At 48.4% G+C, this 17,944-nt stretch overlaps 2 protein-coding genes across 8 annotated transcripts in view; both read right to left on the bottom strand.

The window, feature by feature from the left end:
• The window catches only part of SLC6A12 (solute carrier family 6 member 12), a 29,973-nt gene extending 19,770 nt beyond the window's left edge, over positions 1-10,203 (bottom strand). Inside the window, exons 1-2 of one of the 3 annotated variants that reach the window (XM_085049430.1) lie at positions 10,066-10,203; positions 2,841-3,022 (exon numbers count right to left, since the gene is read on the bottom strand). In XM_085049430.1, the coding sequence (XP_084905556.1) occupies positions 2,841-3,018 (178 nt within the window). In that variant the 5' untranslated portion in view covers positions 3,019-3,022; positions 10,066-10,203. Of the gene's footprint in view, positions 1-2,840; positions 3,023-7,981; positions 8,058-10,065 lie in introns of those variants that run through there. The other 2 variants (XM_085049428.1, XM_085049429.1) reach the window with 2 other exon arrangements.
• Positions 10,204-15,561: 5,358 nt separating this feature from the next.
• SLC6A13 (solute carrier family 6 member 13) overlaps positions 15,562-17,944 on the bottom strand; it is a 30,638-nt gene continuing 28,255 nt past the window's right edge. For all 5 annotated transcript variants that reach the window (XM_085049416.1, XM_085049417.1, XM_085049420.1 and 2 more), the window contains 4 exons: positions 17,535-17,637; positions 16,818-16,918; positions 16,220-16,390; positions 15,562-16,069 (listed from right to left, as the gene is read on the bottom strand). In XM_085049416.1, coding sequence (XP_084905542.1) covers positions 15,950-16,069; positions 16,220-16,390; positions 16,818-16,918; positions 17,535-17,637 — 495 coding nt within the window. In that variant the 3' untranslated portion in view covers positions 15,562-15,949. The remainder of the gene's footprint in view (positions 16,070-16,219; positions 16,391-16,817; positions 16,919-17,534; positions 17,638-17,944) is intronic.

The following is a 17,944-nucleotide window of genomic DNA, read 5'->3' as shown; positions in this document are numbered from 1 at the left end:
TTTGCCTTTCCAGTTATGCTGCCAAACCAAAACACCCAATACATTCACTGCTCTGCTCAAAACTGCTCCTGAGATCTCATTGTCACAGCTGACCTTCCTTCTGTCACCTCACTCTTTTTCTCCTCATCCTTAGTGCAGATTTTTTCTGCTCCCCTCCAGACAAGATAAGGCGACTGCCTTCCTCGCTGAAACAACTGTGGAGGTCTTGCTACTCTATACAATAAACTTTTGGTCATGAACACCTCTCTTGCCAGTGCCTGGAGAGCATCTCAGCTGCTTGCAACCAAGATGAGGGTGATTTTCTCCCAGGCCCTCTCCTTCCCTGCCAGCACAGGCATCCACACTGGAATTCCTTCCTGTGACAATTAGCAACTAGGAACACTCGCCCTTGTTTTGAAGCCAACAATGTTACAATAACAAAGAACATCCAAATTTCCCCTAAACACAGCTGTGTGTAGCTGCAGGAGACCTGGGGCCAGAGGGAAGGAGGCTGATTCTTGGGGTCAGTCCAGGTTTGCAGAATGGGAATGGGAACTGCAGACCCTGAGCTAGAGGCAGCTGCTGCTTTTGGTGCTGCAAGAAATCTATGCCAAATCTGCAAGAGAGCTTTATTCTCCTGCCCACAGATGAGCCTTTCAGCAGATTCCAGACCCTCTCCTCTGATACAATTTGTCCCAGAGGTTGATCCATTTTGGTCTCTGAGCAACAATGGTTTTCTTACAACTCTACTGTCTTGTTTCTCTTAACTGTCCCACAGCAGTTACCAGCTGAAACTCCAGTTGTGATCCCCTCCTCAATGTGCTGCTCTGCTGGAGGAGACTCAGCCTTTAGTGGGGCTCCCAGAAACAGATCTTTTTTCCTTAGGAGTCAATAACAGGTTCAGGATGCTGAGCAATTAAATCAAATTTCACAGTGCAGCAATGGATAAGGTTACAGTTGGTTGCTTTACAAAAAATTAGCACTATTATTCCTATGGCATTTGTATTTATAGATAAATATTTATAGATCTGTATTTATAGATATATAACCATCTCAGTTTCTCCAATGGTGGAGAAAGGTGGCAGGACAGCAATCTCAAGTTTGGGGGCTGAGGGTAGGACAGGGATGCACCATTTATTGGTAGAAAATGCCTTTTTTGCAATTTCAAGAACTTTTCCAATGGTGAGAATACCTTTGAGTGTCATGGGAAAGACATTGCCTTGTCCTGTGCTAGTCTGTCAGCCTTCTGGTTCCCTAGAGCCCTGGAGGGAGAAAAATACCTTCTACAGCAGTGGCACACCTTCTGCAAGGGCAATGTGTGAGCTCTGAGGGAAGGACTCTCCCACCCTAATCTTTCCCAAGCCTAGCCTCGTTGCCCTCTGAATCACAGCCTTAGATATTCCAGAGCAGTTTAATTAAAAAGAAAAATGTTATTCGACAGATATTTAAAGTGAACAAAAGTAGCCTTTTCACTTGGGCTAATTAGCATACAAATTGCAAGGACTGCTGAACCGGGTACCACAGGCATAAACTATGCAGAGATATCATCTGAGCTCAGGGAGAAATTTTCCATGCAAAACCCATGACTCCTCTCTCAAAGCATCACTGCAGAACGGGCTGCTTAATCATATACACTTCCAGTGTTTCCTAACCTGTGTCCATCTGACTTGGTTTTGGTGCCTCCAGCGCCTCCCATTAAAATATCACAGAAGAAAACTGGAGGATCTGCTAAAAAACATCTCAGGTTCAAGGAAAATTCAATTCAATTTTTTAGACTATTTCTTATCCAGCCCCTCTTTGGTTTTGAGGAGGTATTTTATTGTCTTTTGTTTAATTTGGATAAACTGCAGCAACAGCACAGAGGACAGGAATTTGGAAGCCATGAGAAAAATTACAGAGGAACCACTCAACTATTGGTGAAAGATCACAGCACCTTGGAAAAGAAAGGCCTTTGGGGCATGGTCTGCAGAGAAAGGAAACTCAAAGTAGGGGGAAGAAGCAAGTCCCAGAGCATTATTTCAAGGTGCCTCTAGAGAACAAGAACAAAAGAGAAGTTATTGCTGTATTTGACATGTAATTTGTTATTCCTCCTTTTCTTTTATAAAGTTAGATTTTGATTCACTGAGAAAAGTTAGTGACAGTCAATTATTCCCTTACGTTTCATTTTATTGTTATTAGAAATTTTAACTTTTAACCATGTAATCATCTTATTGCAGTGTTACTGCAAGAGAAAAGGAGAGCCATACAAAGAAACAAAAGGGAAGGTGAATGTGCCTTTCTTGGGGATGGATTTCCCTAGTAGTGGTTCAATCACTGTGAAAATTGCTCCTGGGGAAGAGGCAGAAATCTCCCTCTAAGAGTATTAAGGCCTTGGCAAGAATACCAGCAAAGGATATCAGCACCATCTAAGCCTTTCCTCCTCTGTAACAACGACCTGAAAAAGATGGAGCTGACACCAGGAGTAGGAAAAGTGAAATATGTAGGAGGAGGTCAATGTTGGCTTTCTGACCACTCACAGTATTTGGTATTTTCCAAAGACCAATAATTTCTTGAGATGCCCAAGTGCCTTAAATTGTTACTAGAGTCAAATTTTTTAAGAGTCCAAATTTGAGATTACTCAAAGTAAGAGTATTATTTAAGTAAGTATTAAGTATTATTATTTAAGTAAGAGTACCCACTGGAGAGCTGGATTCACCCCTGAGTTTTTATTCCTCCTGGTTTTGGCAGGAACTAACTTGTTGAAGGAGACAATAAGGGAGTGACTGAGGATACATGAGGCATGGGAGAAATGGGTCCAGGCATGCACATGTCTCTTGTCATACCTACAGCTCTAGAACAATTCACATGTGCTGTGAACTCACCACCACCATTCTTGTAGCAGAGGTATGGGAACCTCCACACGTTACCCAGGCCAATGATCTCCCCAGCCACAGACAGCACAAACTCCATTTTGTTCCTCCATTGGCCTCTTTCTTCCATTTCCTCCATTTTTATCTCTTCGGGAGATGTGGTGGCTCCATTGGATATAGCTCTTGTCATGGCTCTGTGGGATAGAAGAGAAGGAGAGCATGGGATGCAGGGAGCTGCTGCAGGACACACTTGTGGGAAGAGGACTGAGGGGACCAGACACCACAATGGATGTGTTCCTAGTATCAGCATGAGGTTCTCTCATCCTCTGGAAAATGGCTTCTTTAGTGTGAGCACAAAGTATTCTCCCTGAGTTGTGGCTGTGCTGAAGGGACAGAAGAAATGTCGCTGTTCAGGTGAGATGAACCTACCTGTGTTACCTCTTCACTGGACTCACCCCTGAATTCATCCCTCCCTTCCCACAGCCCCTTTCCTCATCCTTCCCAAACCACCACCTTGGTGTACCTCCATCTGCCCCCAGCTAAAAGCTCTGCAACTCCATCGTTGCTGGAAAGTTGCCTTGAGCAAGTGTAGACCCCAACAGACCCTAAGTGTCCCACCAGCCAAAGAACACTCTGACACTTGTTTTGGTGTGGTTTTCAAGGAGGCAGCAGGAGCTGGAGCTGGTGGGCCATGCTTGCACTTATCCACACAAGACAGCATCATTATCAAAGTGTCTCATTTACTTCTGTAAATTAAATAATGTCCTAAATGCTAACCCCTCTGGATATATCAGGCCCTGGGGCAAAGAAAGATGCTGGTGTATGAAAAGACAACTTCTAATGAATGTTCACAGCAAAACAAGTACTTCTTTGACACAGGCGTGTTTCCTCCCTGTTATTCAAGTGAAGAAAGGAAATCAGATCTCACAGTGTAATACACCAATTGCTCTCTGAATGCCCTAGGCAACAACAGGCTTTGTTCCCCCACCTGCTTTCCTGAAGGGTTTATCCCATTTACTTTGCTATCAGCAGCAGATTTCCATGAACTCTGAATGGAGGACTGAGTCTCATGCAAGACATCCAATATCAAAGGGACTGCAGCAAGAACTAGAGAGCATAAACCATAGAGGAGAGCAGTCAGGGACCACTGAAGACCATCCTCCAGGCTAATATATCTTTCTCTTCAAAAACATGACAGAAAGATCCTGGTCCCTGTTAAATCTGAGAGGTTTTTAGAACTATTTCCAGTAAGAGCTTACACGTGGCCAGTACTGCAGTGGGTACAACCAGTTCCAGTGTCAAATGCAGATGCATGAGGGCACTGAGGAAGCAAAGTCTGTTTTATCTCCAGCCCTTGCCCTTTATGGTCTGTATGCTGCTTGCATTGATTCAAACCACCAAGGGCTACAACACCTGTGGAGCTACATGTGAGTGTGAAGGGGAAGCAGCCCTTCTCAGGCTCCTACAAATCTCTGACCCCACATTTGAAGAAACTGGTGGAACCCAGGAATCAAGGCACACACCCTAAATGCTGGGTTGCAGCAACAGCTCTGCAGCTCACCAGCATCTCACCAGCACAGAGGTCCTTCCAGTCCCAGCTTTGCCCCCTTCCCTTAGCCCTCCTGTTGGGTTGGATCAGGAGCTGGAATTGTCAGGTCCTCCTGCCAGCCATTTCTCAGTTTCTGAAACCCAGGCAAAGCCCTTCTCCCCACTGCCTGCCTGCAGCAAGGCCTGCCAGCTGGCTAATCAGTTTATTCCAATGCTGCAGCACAGCCTCCTCATCCCTGAGAGGAGCAGAGCTCCACGCACTGTCAAATGTGAGAGAAAAAGTAACACGTACTTAATGAAACGTGTTTGATCTGTCACAGTCCTTGGCACATTCCAATTTGCTGCAGTCCAGGGCACATTATCAAGTACAATGATGCTTAAGTCTGGGTTTATTGAGGATGTCACAGGAAGCTGGCAGGAGAAGACTAGCTAATTCTTTGGTTTTATTCTTTTAATGTAAGGTGGATACAAGAGCCAGCCTATTTCCACTAATATTTGTGTTTTGTTTCATTTTTGTTAGACCTATTTCACACGTGGGTGCAGAGGAAGGATAGAAGTGGGGATGCTGCAATGAGGAACATGGTTGGGACAAACACAGAACAGCAGGGGAGACACAGCATTTCTACCTTCATTTTCCTATTTTAAAAAGGGGAAAATCACCCTGACTATGAAACCAAACCTTTTCAACTGGGAACAGATGGTGGATTAAACTGGTGCTCCCAAAGTTTTGGCCCTTCATGGCATGATCTACAACTTGTCATTTCCCAGACAAAGCCATGCACATTACACAACCCCCTACATCCCTCTCTGCTTTGCCTGCTGTTTCTATGAGAAAGCCTATTCATACACCTCCTGGCTCTTTTCCTGAACATTTAATCCTACTGTGCCCCTGCTCTATATGTTCTCAGGCCAGATGGGGACTCAAATAACTTCTTGTTTCCAGCTAGGAACAATTCAGTTCTCCCACAGTCAGCCACAGCTACCTACTGTGTTATATCTTCCCCCAACAGGCAAACATTTTCCTCTCCCTTTGGATGCCCCTCTCCTTAATACATGAGTTTGGAGTCAAGACTGTGTCCCTCACTGCTTGCCTGAACTTCTGCTGTTCCTTCACCAAAGTTTGGAGAAAAAATCCTATTACTTCATTCCCTGCCTCTTTTTTCCCCTCTGCTATAAAGTTTTCCCAACTGCTAAAATGCCATCTAATGCAATCCACAGGTGATCCTTTCAACCACCACCACCTTCCCTCCTCCTTCTGACCCCACCAGACTCTTCTAGAGCTGCTCTGCTGTATTTTTATCCCTCAGCACTTGGAGGACATGGGGTTTTTGCCCCTCACAGAAATGACCTATAGTCTATCATCTTCCCGCAGAGAGTAGTGGGCTCCCTCTATGCAGCTCCATATGAAATGGTAAAGGATTTGTTACTGGGCTTGGTGCATGGAGACAGCCACATTTTTCCTCAAAAGATTTACTGCTGGGAAAATAAGAATATGCCTGGATTCCCACAGAACCTGGAAAGAGAGCAGGCAGCATGTAGGCAGCCATAGTCACAGAGCAACAAGTTCCATTCTTGAACATTTGAATTGAGGCAACACAGTACCTCCTTGGTCACAAATTTTGGACTGTGTTTGTTCCACACCTACCACCATGGGATCCTTCAAGTATAGCCACAAAGGGCAAGGAAAACCAACCAAGGGCACCTCTGAAATGCTGCAGACATGCAGCAGTTACCTATGATGTGCTGAACACAATGCAGATATGCAGGAGAACAGCATTTTTTGGCTTTGTTTGGAAACAAGATGACTCTGAAAGGGGAGGCAGAAATCAGACAAAGAAGAGAATGAAAGTATCATTTGAAAACAAAATAAGGTGGTATCCTCAGCCTGTCCACGGGTTAAAAAAGGCTTTTTCAAAATTGCTCAGGTGAGGCAAGGAACGAGGAAGAGACACGAAAGATGAGAGAGAAGCCACCTGGAGTTTTGGCACCAAAGGAAGAAACCAATAGCAATTCTCCTACAGCTTTTCTTCCTGCAAATTTACTGCCTGTTCCCGACTGCTGTCAGACAGGAGTTCCTACTTCTGGGAAGTTAACATCCTGTTTGACCTCTCCTGCTGTTTTACCACAAGGCAAATGAGAGGAGGACAATCTCCAGAGGGAATAGTGAAACAGAGAGAACAGCAGACAGAAATGTCTCTAAAAAGCAGCTGATAACACTTATGAGAGGCAGCAGAGTGTTAAAGCTCCCTTGGACACTCATAGGTGCTGCCTGAACTGCAGAATGCAGAATCACAGGTGACAATGCCGACAGCTGTGCTGCATTTATATTTCTTGGTTTCATTTTGAACCAAGCAGCAACCAAGGAAGTAAACCGCAATTTAAGATGGGGAGGGAGGAATCGGGAAGAAGGAAGACTGGGCTGTGTTACAAAAGGAGGAGCAGGAGGACACAGCAAATTCTCTGGTTGCACAATCAGAGCCAGCAGTTAGTCGGCAGCTGAAATCCTGCGCTGCATTTTGATGGCAGGAGGCGGGGGCGGCTGTGGGAGTAGAGACAGAAAATCAGGGCTCAGCGAGGAGCAGCAGTGCCAAGGTACAGCTTAAGGAACCAACTCGGTTAAATTAGTGCGTGGGGGCTGCTGTTGGAATAGGTCATCTCTGCAAGATGGACAGGAAAATGCTAGCAGTGGAAGCAAGTGCTTTGCAGCCAATCTAAGAGCAGCTACATGAGCAGGGACAGCTGCTTCCAAACAGGAATGCTGCTGGAGAATGGCTCACTCCAGCTGCATAACAGAGAAAGGCAAGGAAAGATTTAGAAAGAGAAAAACTGATCAACTCTAAGACAGCAGTTGAAATTAAAACGGCTTTCATTTCAAGCAATTGAAAGTTAGTTGGTTTCTTCACGCTTTCTAATTAACTTCCAGGTTCTGTGGGCTGCAGGGTATTCTCAAAGCATCTGTTCAGCAAGGTTCATGAGGCACAAGAGGCTGTTACAAGAATTAGAACCTACCTATGTTTTCTCCAAAGTGAAATAAGAGTAATGCTTTTGCAGTCAATGAGTTTGCTACTTACTGACACCAGACAGAGCGAGATAAGAAGCAGCCGTGAGTTTACTAATGACACGAACATCTGTGATAAAAGATGCAAGGATTATAAAGCATCACCCTTCAGAGCACACACCCCCAGTGCAGGAGGGTGTCAAATGCCTCCTACCCTGTCTCCTACTGCTGGACAGGAGAGCATCCAATGCCCCTAACAGTGGCTGGACTTTCCTGAGATCAGTGGCAAATCTCTTGCTGAAAGCAATGCAGGCTGTTATTCCCAGGGCCAGATCAGTCTCTGTTGGCGTCCATGGCTCAGCATCCCTGCTCTGGGTGACAAAGATACATAGGTAATATTTTTCTCCATACTAAATATGACTAGAAACCAGCCTTTACATCAAACCAGATAGTCTCAAGGCCTCCATTCAGCCCATAGTCTGGTTGTATCCAGCACAAGAGAGCAGGAGACTCAGCCACAGTAGGATCCTTCCTTCTTACAGAGCGCCAGACATAGGTACAGACACAGATCCAGCCAGGCCCCAGTGGAGCCCCAAGAGCCACCTACCCAGTAGCTGGAGGTGTCTGGCCAAAGTCCTGGGGTGGCATCAGACTTGCTCAGAGGTCCTTGTGTGCAGCCAAAGCATGTGGCCAGCACGGCTCCTGTCACTGGCTGGAGGAGCAGAGCAGGTGAATGGCACAGAGGGTGAAAGCCACACTGCTCCAGCACCCACTCTGCAAACAGTGCCCCTGCACAGCGGGGCAGTGACCTGTGGTGCAGCCCAGAGGTGCTCCACAGGGACAGGACAGAGTCTGCAGGATGGGACATGCTGCCTGCAGGGCTGCCATCTCTCTGGGGCAGTAGTTAAATGGAGCAAGATGCCAGCCAGCAGCCCTGGGTAGGTCAGATGAAGAGACAGAGGCTGCCAGCCCTGAGCCCTGCAGCTTGGCTGCCTGCTGCCATCCCAGCACAGCCTGAGGCTGGAGGCAGAGAGCTAAGAGAAGACTGGGAAGCAAAACTATTGAAGTAGGAAAGCAGGGGAGCCAGGACTGCAGCCAGAGGTTCAGAGGTGGGAGAGCAACACAGGGAATTTGGCATCACACCGCTCTAGGCATTTTTGTCTATCTACACTCCTCCAGGTAGGCACACCCTGCCTGACCTCCCAAAAGCACAGCCTGGGGGCACTTGCTGTCAGTGATGAGAAACAGGGAGCACAGAGGTAGAGCACTCAAGCAAGGCCCTTCCAAAAGACACACAAGGTTCAGGCATGACACATTGCCTTCTGCTTCCCAGCATGGAGGACGAGGGGAGCCAAGAGTGAGTGTGGCAGAGCCAAGTCCCTCAGCACCAACACGTGTGTGGCCAGCAGCAGAGCAGGGCTGCAGGAGCTCCCTGCCATGATTGTCCCCACACACTGTCCCCTGGGCAGGCTCAGCCTTCTCCAGTTGGCACTCAGGACAAGTCACATCAGGTGAAATCAGTACAGGCTGAGGCACACGGAGATCATGACTCCAGCAATGCCATAAGTGTTTTCCAGCAGTTCCTGCTGCAGTGCCACATTCCAATGTGGAGGGACTGCATCCCACCTGCACCCTCCCAGGGCCAGGTACCTGCTCTCCAGCCTGGGCCACCAAAAATTTCCTAACAGGGCTCTTTAGCCTGCCTTCTGCAAGGACCACATCTGCAACCATGAATCCAGCAAAGCTGGGCTGCTGCAGAGCTGCAAAGGTCAGGTCCAAGGTTCAGCCTCTCGTATCAGCAGCTGTCAAAGAGGAAAAACTAGGGCAATGGCATTTCCACTGGCATGAGATGAAAGCCCTGATTAGTAGTGATTACTTCAAAAGCACTGTTGATTTAAGAAGACACAAATCAGGTGTTATGAAACCCTGGTGTTCTGCCTGCGTTTTTTCACAAATATGCCCACAGATCCCAAGAGTTTAGCACATGCAGAAACTGCTGTCTTCCTGCCTCACCCCTACAGGAACAAATTTGATGAAGCCTCGGGGGCAAGCAGATCCAGGAGTGCACTCCCAGGCACATCTTTTAACACTGCAGCCCCTAAGTCAATGCACAAGGGCCAGGCACCTCTGCAGGGCAGCACAGGAAAAAAGGACTCATGTTGGCAGTAGCTGAAATGCCTACAGCCTACTCCACTCTTGGCTCCTGCACCTATTATCAACCACTCATCTCTGCCCTTCATCCCTGTCCCTGTCTCGCTCACTCTCCTCTCTCTTCTCAATCTTTCTGCTGTCTGAGTACTTATCTCTCTATCACTCTCTCCCTTTCTCTCTGCTGCCACAACCTTCAGTACCAATTACCCATCCTTCAGGCATCTCTTTGCTCTCAGCTTCCTTGGCAGCCTCTGAGCAGCATCTCAGCCTGTCCTTTCCTTTTCCAAAGGAAAACCATTGAAAAAAAACCTTTTCCCTGGGTTGACCCAAACTGATTATTTGCTCCTTATTTTCCATCTCGCTCTTCCTTTGCTTAATGCTGGGAAGCTTTTCCCTTTGCAGATTTGCTAGCCTGCTCTCCAGAGCACGGCAGGCAGCTGGCATGCAGCAGCTGGCTGCGGGAGGACCAGAGTCACTGGCACTCCCATGGTGACACACACATCCAGCCAGATCTGCTCAACAAGCAAACACCCAACTCACCTGAACCCAAGCGCAGGTCTCCCCCAGGCAAGCCCCTCCCGTCCTATCCTGTCCTTTCCTGTCCCACTGGAGTCCAGGCAGGGAATCCACTGAGTGCCAAAAATACACCGCAAGAGTTAAGGCAGAGACTACCCTCTCTCCTCCTCCTGTCCCACCCCTTCCATGAGCTCCCCCCACCAAATTATCACCCAGCTCATGTGTGGGTGGTGGGACGTAGGGAAGGGAGGTGCATCAGGGCAGAAGAACTTTCTCCCCTGTTCCCTTACAAAATGCACCTTTCCAGACCTTGAACTGTGGCCCTGACAAGAAAGCAAGATGAGAAAGCAGCCAAAGGCAAGCAGGGTAAAGGCCCAGAATTTGTAAATAGCAACCACAGCAGTCAGGGACTAACTCCATGCCCTCAGCAAGATGGGAACTCTCCCCTTGCAGACCCCACAGCATGGCCCAGGCTGGCTGCCACACTAGAAGTGAGCAATCCTTCTCTGCCTTTGCCCTGGCAGTTCTATTTGTATCCATCTCAGCCTTGATGCACTTTTCCAGAGTTTCTCATGACCAACACCAGTAGCATGCATTCCAGTTACACCATTTTTCTCAAGATACTTCAGCTCAGCTTTTCTCTTTCTTTAATGGTTATGTTTAATGCTATCACTGTTTTGTCTTTTGCTTTGTTTGTTAATGTGCCTGCCAAATTCCTATTGACCTTTCCATGCACCCATGTGGTCAAACCAGAGCGGCATGTGGGAGGGAAAGTGGGACATATCCAACACATGCTCAGCTATGCCTGGACTCACCAGAGGAGCATTTCTCAGCCCCTCAGTGGGAGCTGACAAGAGTCCTCAATGCCACAGTGTGGAGAAGAAGTAAGTACACCTGGACAATGCTGCCTCTGCATTGCCTCTATCCCTGCTCATGGAGGACAGTGCCACTGCCTGTCCTGTCACAGAGGACTGGCATGACCCAGCACAACTGAGGAAAAGGTGCAATAGAGGTTATCCAGATATGAAAAGGGGATTGAGATAAGCCTAGGTAAGCAGAGCTGACCTAAAAACTTGATTTATCCATACTGAAGTGTTTCACAGGAACATAGCGGGGTTTTTGCTAAGCTGTAGATCAGAAATGACCTGTGACATTAAGGTAAAACAAGAAGAAAGTTAACCTAAATGAAAACTTTATCCAGCAATGTGTGAAAATCATTCAGCAGGAGGTAAAAAAAAAAAAAGGCTGCTATTTCTCTTTTCCAGCCCAGAAGGTATCAGAATTTACACTCAGGCTTCAGAGTTTTCCGCCAGGTAACAATTCACAAGGTTTATAAATCCTGCTATGGACATGGGCACATTTATCTCACCACAGCAGCTTCCATGTGAGGAATTTCAGCAGTGTGATGACCCAGACTGAAAACCAAAAATCACCTTCTGAGCAGCTCAGCTAGTGGGGTACTGACTCTGCTCAGTCCCATCCTAGGAGAGGGCAAGGAAAGGGATGATGCACTCCCTGCTCACTGCCTGCCAGCTGGCAGTGACCTCTTACCTCTCCTTTTACCATTTCTTTTCTCAGAACACATGCTGGCTTTTCCCATCATCTGGGTATCCCCACCCTTTCCTCTGTTTCAGCCAGCTCTGACATGCCTGCTGAAGAGCCAGCCCAGAGCAGCAGGCTGCCAACCTCAGCCCACGCCAGGGCCATTATCCTTGGCGGCAGCAAGTCCTGGGAGACACAAGGCTTCAAGCCAAAACAAGTCGATTCTGCCCCTCCAGATTTTGGGAGAGGTCTGTCAGCATGACACCCTATGGATGAATCCAAAATGTGCTTTACAAACTTTAGAGGCTGCAGAGGCAGTCACTGGGACAGTTGTTGGGCAGAGTGGAGGTTGCAGCCCTGACCATCCCCCTCACTGAGCTACCTGTGGGAGAAGCCACCACTGACCTCATTTGACCAGACTAATCCCACCTTTTAACACTTTTGTTAACAAAATAGGAGAAATGTTGATTCCCCCACGGGCATAACACTGCTGCTTCTTAGGCTGAGAACATGCCTTGCTGACTGAACACTATGTTTGCAGGGATTTTCCCCTAGGCATTGGTATAATTTATTTTTTATGTTTATGGCTAATTTCTGCTCGAGTAAGCCTGTGACTTCTGACAACTGTTTCACTGTAACTAATCACAAGTGAACATAACCAAAGCAACAAGAGCTAATGAGGCTCCCCAGAACCCTGACGGGCTCCAGCAGCCACAGCATCACTCCTGTGCTGGGTTCCCAGGGAGGAGGAGGCTGCCAGGAGCCTTTATCTTTGGAAATGCAGGCAGAGTGAAACATCCCCTGTATCACAGCATCCCTGCTATGGGAGAGGATGAGGCAAGGGCAAATGGCTTCAGAGCCCAGAGTCAGCAATAAAGGTGGTCAGGAGGGAGGACTGGCAATGCTGGGGAGACATCTGTGGTCTAACAGCCTCTCTGAACCTCACAGCAATGCTCATTCTTGATCAGAGACCAAGAGGATCACAGAACAAAGGCAGGCAGAGGACACATGGGTATGTGCCTGTTTGCTCTTGTTTTCCCTCCTGCTTCCTCAGGGCAGCTGAGCCTGGTGTTTGTGACAGCAAACACCTCTGATGCACAGGGCACAAGGACACAAAGGAGAAGGTCAGATGGAGGCAGAGAGGTGCCTGTCGCTGCTGCCCAAGGTGTTGCAACTCTGGCCGGTCAGATGGAGAAGGTGGTAACAAAACCACTAGAAATTTCTTGGAAGTAACAGCTTCCCAAATGTGCCTCTGTGCTCCCCCACATATGTTCCCTTATCTGTGCCATGCAGATCCCCCTCCTGCAGGCTGCTAACCACGTTAGCACACAAGGGCTCAGCCAAACACCCTGCTCTGTGGGATATGCTCATTCGCACCCGCCTGTAGGACACACTTAACAGATTATTTGGGGATCTCTGCTTCACAGGATTATGTATCCCACGGGTTAACATGTTCATCTTACTCTGTTCTCTCCATTTATGAACCGTGGCATCCAACACATCCACTTTTCTTGTCACCAAAATGTGCAACACGACCCACAATACATCACTCTGCAACAGCCATGGAAAACTGCCTTGTATATATCACTGAAGGCAGAAGGAGAAAGACTTATCAAGCATCTGTTCAAACATCCCAGGATTTGGGATGCTCTCCATGACAGTAGGTGCATCCTCATCTGTAAGTCTGTCACTGAGATCTGATTCTTTCCATATGTGAGCATCTCCATCCATGGACAAGGAGGGCTGAGATTTCTTCCCAGGCACAACTGACACAAAAAGGGAAAAGCAAAACCTTTGGTTTTCTTGCTTATTGACCTACCTAGCTCGTCCAAAGCTTTACAGCAATTGGGTCACATAACAACACAGGCTTGGCAGGTTTTCTGGCTCATATATAACCAGATCAATAAACCACATGCCCAATTCACTGGATACCAGTCTGTTTTGAAACAAAGCAAGTCACAAGCCTTTTAGAAAACTCACATTTTGCTTACATGCAACCAGGCAGACTTTCTACATCACCCAGATTTTAGAGATAGCTGTGGACAATTACTGTTTTCTATTATGGTTAAAATAGCTTCCCAGTGGGACAAACCTCTTACAGATATTACTGGAAAATAAAATAATTTTGTTTAAGGTTAAAATTATATGAATAAAAATCTTTTTTGCTGAAACTTCTGTACTGAACTCAGTTCCCTCATTTCTAAAAGTAATATTTACCAGCCAGCTCCATATCCAAGTGGCAGGGCAGTTAGTTGGCTCCATCTTGCATCACGTTGTGGGTCTCTTCCAAAAAGGGCTTTCCGTGGATTTCTCAGTTCTTTCCTACCCTTAGCTCACCCATGAGCACCATGAAGCACAGCAGTAGCAGGGGAATCTGGAGCTCTGAGGCTCCCCATAAAAATTGTGGCAGCCAGCTGAGCTCCTAACTTCCCAGTGTTCTCCAGAGGCAGGGAGGAAAACATGCAAAAACTTGAGATTTTGATATGGGAGGTGCAGGCCTACCAAGGGGACAACCCATGGCTGCACATGTGGCCTAGAAAAAGAACCCACCTCACCTCACCTGTGGAAAACAGGCTGGGAAAAGGGAAAACAGGCTGGAAATGAGATACACTTTCCACAGCCACCCTGGAAAAGGGCTAGTGAAGCCCCAAAGTGCCACAGATCAGCAGGTGCTCCCTCAGGGAGGTTAAATCTGCACCCTCACAAAGCCCCAGCAGCAAACGCCCTCAGAACTTGGTGCTCGCTGGAGTTGCACAGCCTCCACAAGCAAAAGTCTGTAACTCCTTTCATTGTAGACCTGTCTCCCATCTCAGGCTCCAAGAACCCTGAACTAGGGAAAACTAAGAACTAGGGAAAACTGAGAACTAGGGAAAACTAAGGAAAACCAAACTCAGGAACTTGTCATTGCTAGAGGCCTAAATCTAGAGGCCTAAACCTCTAGCAGGTGTTCGTACCACACCTGGGAGCACCATTCTGAGATCACCGTTCCCTGAGGGAAGCAAATGTCTGCAGAAAAACCCTCCACAGAGGCCCGGGAAGGAAGGAGGAGGAGGATGGCCGGGTCAGGGTGACCCTGGGGTGCCACTGTCCCCCAGCCGGGTGCCGCTGCCCCCGCCGGCCCCCATCGTGCACGAAGGCGGTGGCTGAGGACCTGGGGCCATCTTGTGGCTAATGGCGCAGATTGCTCTAATTCGCGTTAATTTGCTTTACTTCTCGTCTCCCTCTGCCCGCGGCAGCAGAAGCCTTGGCTCTAGTGTGGTGCCCACCAGTGTCCTTGTGTGCTTCAGGAAGCTCAGCTGGCTCAGCTCTGTCCAGCCTCCAGCTCCCTCAGGGTTTCCTGGGAGCCATCCAGCTTCCCAGGGTTACTTGTCCTCTGGCTGCCCTCCTCGGATGCTGGGGCTACAGCACTTAAAACACAAGCTCTTGGAGGTTTTTTTTCCCAAACAGCCTGGAAACGAGGGGCCCTGTTTGTTGACATAACAAGCAGATTCCGTTTTCACCACTCAGCCCTTCTTCCATTCACAGGAAAAGTGAAATGACTGGCTCTAGAGCACCTGGAAGGTAGTCAGTATGAAAAAGACACAGACCTGCAGAGGTGAGGGAGAGCTTCCCATGATCCCTCACTTGCAAAAAGAAAATGCAAATCCACATGCTCCTCTCAGACCTCAGGAACAGCCCAGTGACTCAGACAAATGGTATTTACATTGAGAGCTGGCAATAGTTCCAGCAGAAAGTGGCATTGCACTCTTCAGGGTACTTCAGGCCTACCACTTTCAGCAGCCTCTGAACCACTATTCCCTGTGTTCCTTCCTACCCTAACCAAGCTTCCTCTCCACTGACCACCTTCCCATATCGCTGTGCCAGTGCAACAGAGATCCAGACCTGGATGCCCAGCACAGCTCTGCTGACACACATCTCATCTAACATGCTGTTAGCAAGGAAAGCTGGTGGGACAAAACTGAGACAGAGCAAACCTGGTCAGGAAAAACATAGATTTAATGGAATGAATGGAGAATCTCCCAAAGTCCACAGTGGAGCCACAGCTCTGAGACTCTGATGCTCTTCACTCCAGGGTCAGTCCTTCCTTTCTGCCCACCAGAAACCTGGGGATGCTCAGGAACACTGGTGCTTGATGTGCCCCTTCAGAGCTCTCTCCAGGGAGAGAATTAAGGTGCATTACTAACTCCACACAGACCATCTCCATGGCAGCCTCATCCTCAGCCCTTCAAATCTTCCAGAGAAGGGAGCTCAGCCCGGAAATCCCTCTCTTCTTGGCACATGAAGAATCCTTGCATTATCCAACAGGTGGCAGAGGCTGTATAGAAACCATCCTGGGGAGAGGGACGGAGAGCCACACCTAGCAGTCCTAGCAGTGAGATTCAAGCTCTGTCAGCATCAGGAGGCCAGCTCTGGTGGAGGGAAGCGGCTGTCCTGTGCCCGGCCTGGAAGGCAAGTCCTCAAGTGGGCAGATGAGTTGGCGGAACCTCTGGAAGGCAAAGACAGGCACTAAACACTGCTGCAAGGACAAAAGGTGATCTGGGCCCTGCCCTGCCAGTCATGCCTTTCATTCAGCAGCAAGGCTGGTGTTCAACACAGAAGCACAGCCCATGCCCTGATCCCAGAGCACCAACCTCACCTCTCTGAGGGAGCCTTTGATGGTGGAGAGTTTGTAGACGATCCAGAGAGGGATGCACACCATGGAGGAGAGGGCCAGCAGCCAGCCCAGGGTGTCTCCCCACCACGGGTACACATATTTCTTGTTGTATGTCAATGGGGTGTATTTGATCAAAGAAAACAGGAAGGTTGCCTGGCAAAGTGAAAAAGACCAAGAGGAAAAGAGAAAGAAGATCAACACCATGAGCAAAGAGAGGTCGTCCTGGTGAGTACACATCTCACTTTATGCGAGTACACATCTCATTTATTATAGGGTAATAAGGAGCACCTCAGGGCAGCAATAGACAGTATACCAGTTAAATAGGGTTTGCTGGGACAGTCCCCATGGGTGACACTGGTGAAGGCAGCAAGGAGCTTGTCCCACCAGCAAACACCTCTTGTCACAGCTGAGCTTCTCCCCTTTGTTGCAAGCACAAATAGCAAAAGGCCCCCATAATACAGGCCACATAACCCCCTATACACATGCACATCCCTCTGTCTATATGTAGGTGTCTTTATCTCAGAGGCACCCAGCTCTGCCCATCTTCCTCCCCACAGCTCTTTCTCCCATGTATCCTCACCATGCAAACAGCAGGGGTGATGAAAAGCCAGCAGTATTTGATGATGGGCCATGGCCTGTAGCCAATCATATCCTCAATGTTATCGTAGAAACGCTCAGCACCTGCAGAAGAGGGCAAGGAAAGAATCCCTCACTGCCACCAGGGGAGGAGGGCAGCAGGGTCTGCTTGTCCAGAGTCCTGTTTCACCACTGTTTGGGTGCTCACCAGAAAACAAATCTCAGCATAGCCCACAGTCCTGTCAGGGAGCTCTTCAGGAGTGTGGCCAGCTTCAGTCTCTGTCTTGGAAGGACTTCCTTTCTCCCCAGAACAGCTCAGTGGGTCAGCAGGGTCAGCCCCATAGCATTTCACAGGCTGAGCTCAGGTTTTACCCATACCTCATGAATATCAAGGCTAAGAGAGGGCTCTCAAAAATGTTTGAGTCTCAGAGCCCTTTACACACAGGTTGAGAAAAGATTTTTCAGACAGCTCCAATTCCCCAAGGAAGGAAGGCCTCAAAGGCGTGAGCACATAGGAATGTGCAGGGGATGTCTGCCAAGCAGATGCCCCAGGGTGTTTCTGTGAGGAAATCCCTTCCAGTTGAGTCCAGGGGCACCAAACCAAGGGTTTAGATTCTGCTTGCACTGCAAAGCAATTACCAAGTTGAGCTACAGACCAGCATTTTGAGGAATCAGAGAGCCTGAGAGGCCAGAGCTGGGGACTCCCTCAGTTCATACTCACCATAGACCCAGGCAATGCAGAGAGTCTCAAAGATGGCCACAAAGAGCAGGCACATGCCACTGGCAGCATAGTAGTCAAAGAGCTGGAAGACATACATCCCACCCTGGGAAGGGCCAAGTGGGCAGCAAGGTGAGAGAGAAGGGAGAGGAATCAGGTAAAGATTCCTACAGCCAGAGCAGGAAACAAAATCAGTGTCTTCCCCAGAGCTGGAGGCACCTCCCTCTCTGGGACAGGGTTTTAGCCAACACCAAAGGGCACATCCCTTGTGCCCAAGGCCTGACAGACATATGAAGCCACCCTGCTGCTCTCAGGAGTCTTTGCAACCCTTCTTTTCAGTGCAGGGCAGCACAGGGAAGGGCAACTGACTGCCAGAGATTGTGGGAATGTTTTAGAAGGACACAAAACCAAGG

The sequence above is a fragment of the Lichenostomus cassidix genome, chromosome 1Ab, assembly GCF_008360975.1.
Source record: "Lichenostomus cassidix isolate B80296 chromosome 1Ab, HeHo_3.0, whole genome shotgun sequence".
Taxonomy (NCBI): Eukaryota; Metazoa; Chordata; class Aves; order Passeriformes; family Meliphagidae; genus Lichenostomus; species Lichenostomus cassidix.
This window is presented reverse-complemented; position numbering and strand designations above follow the sequence as displayed.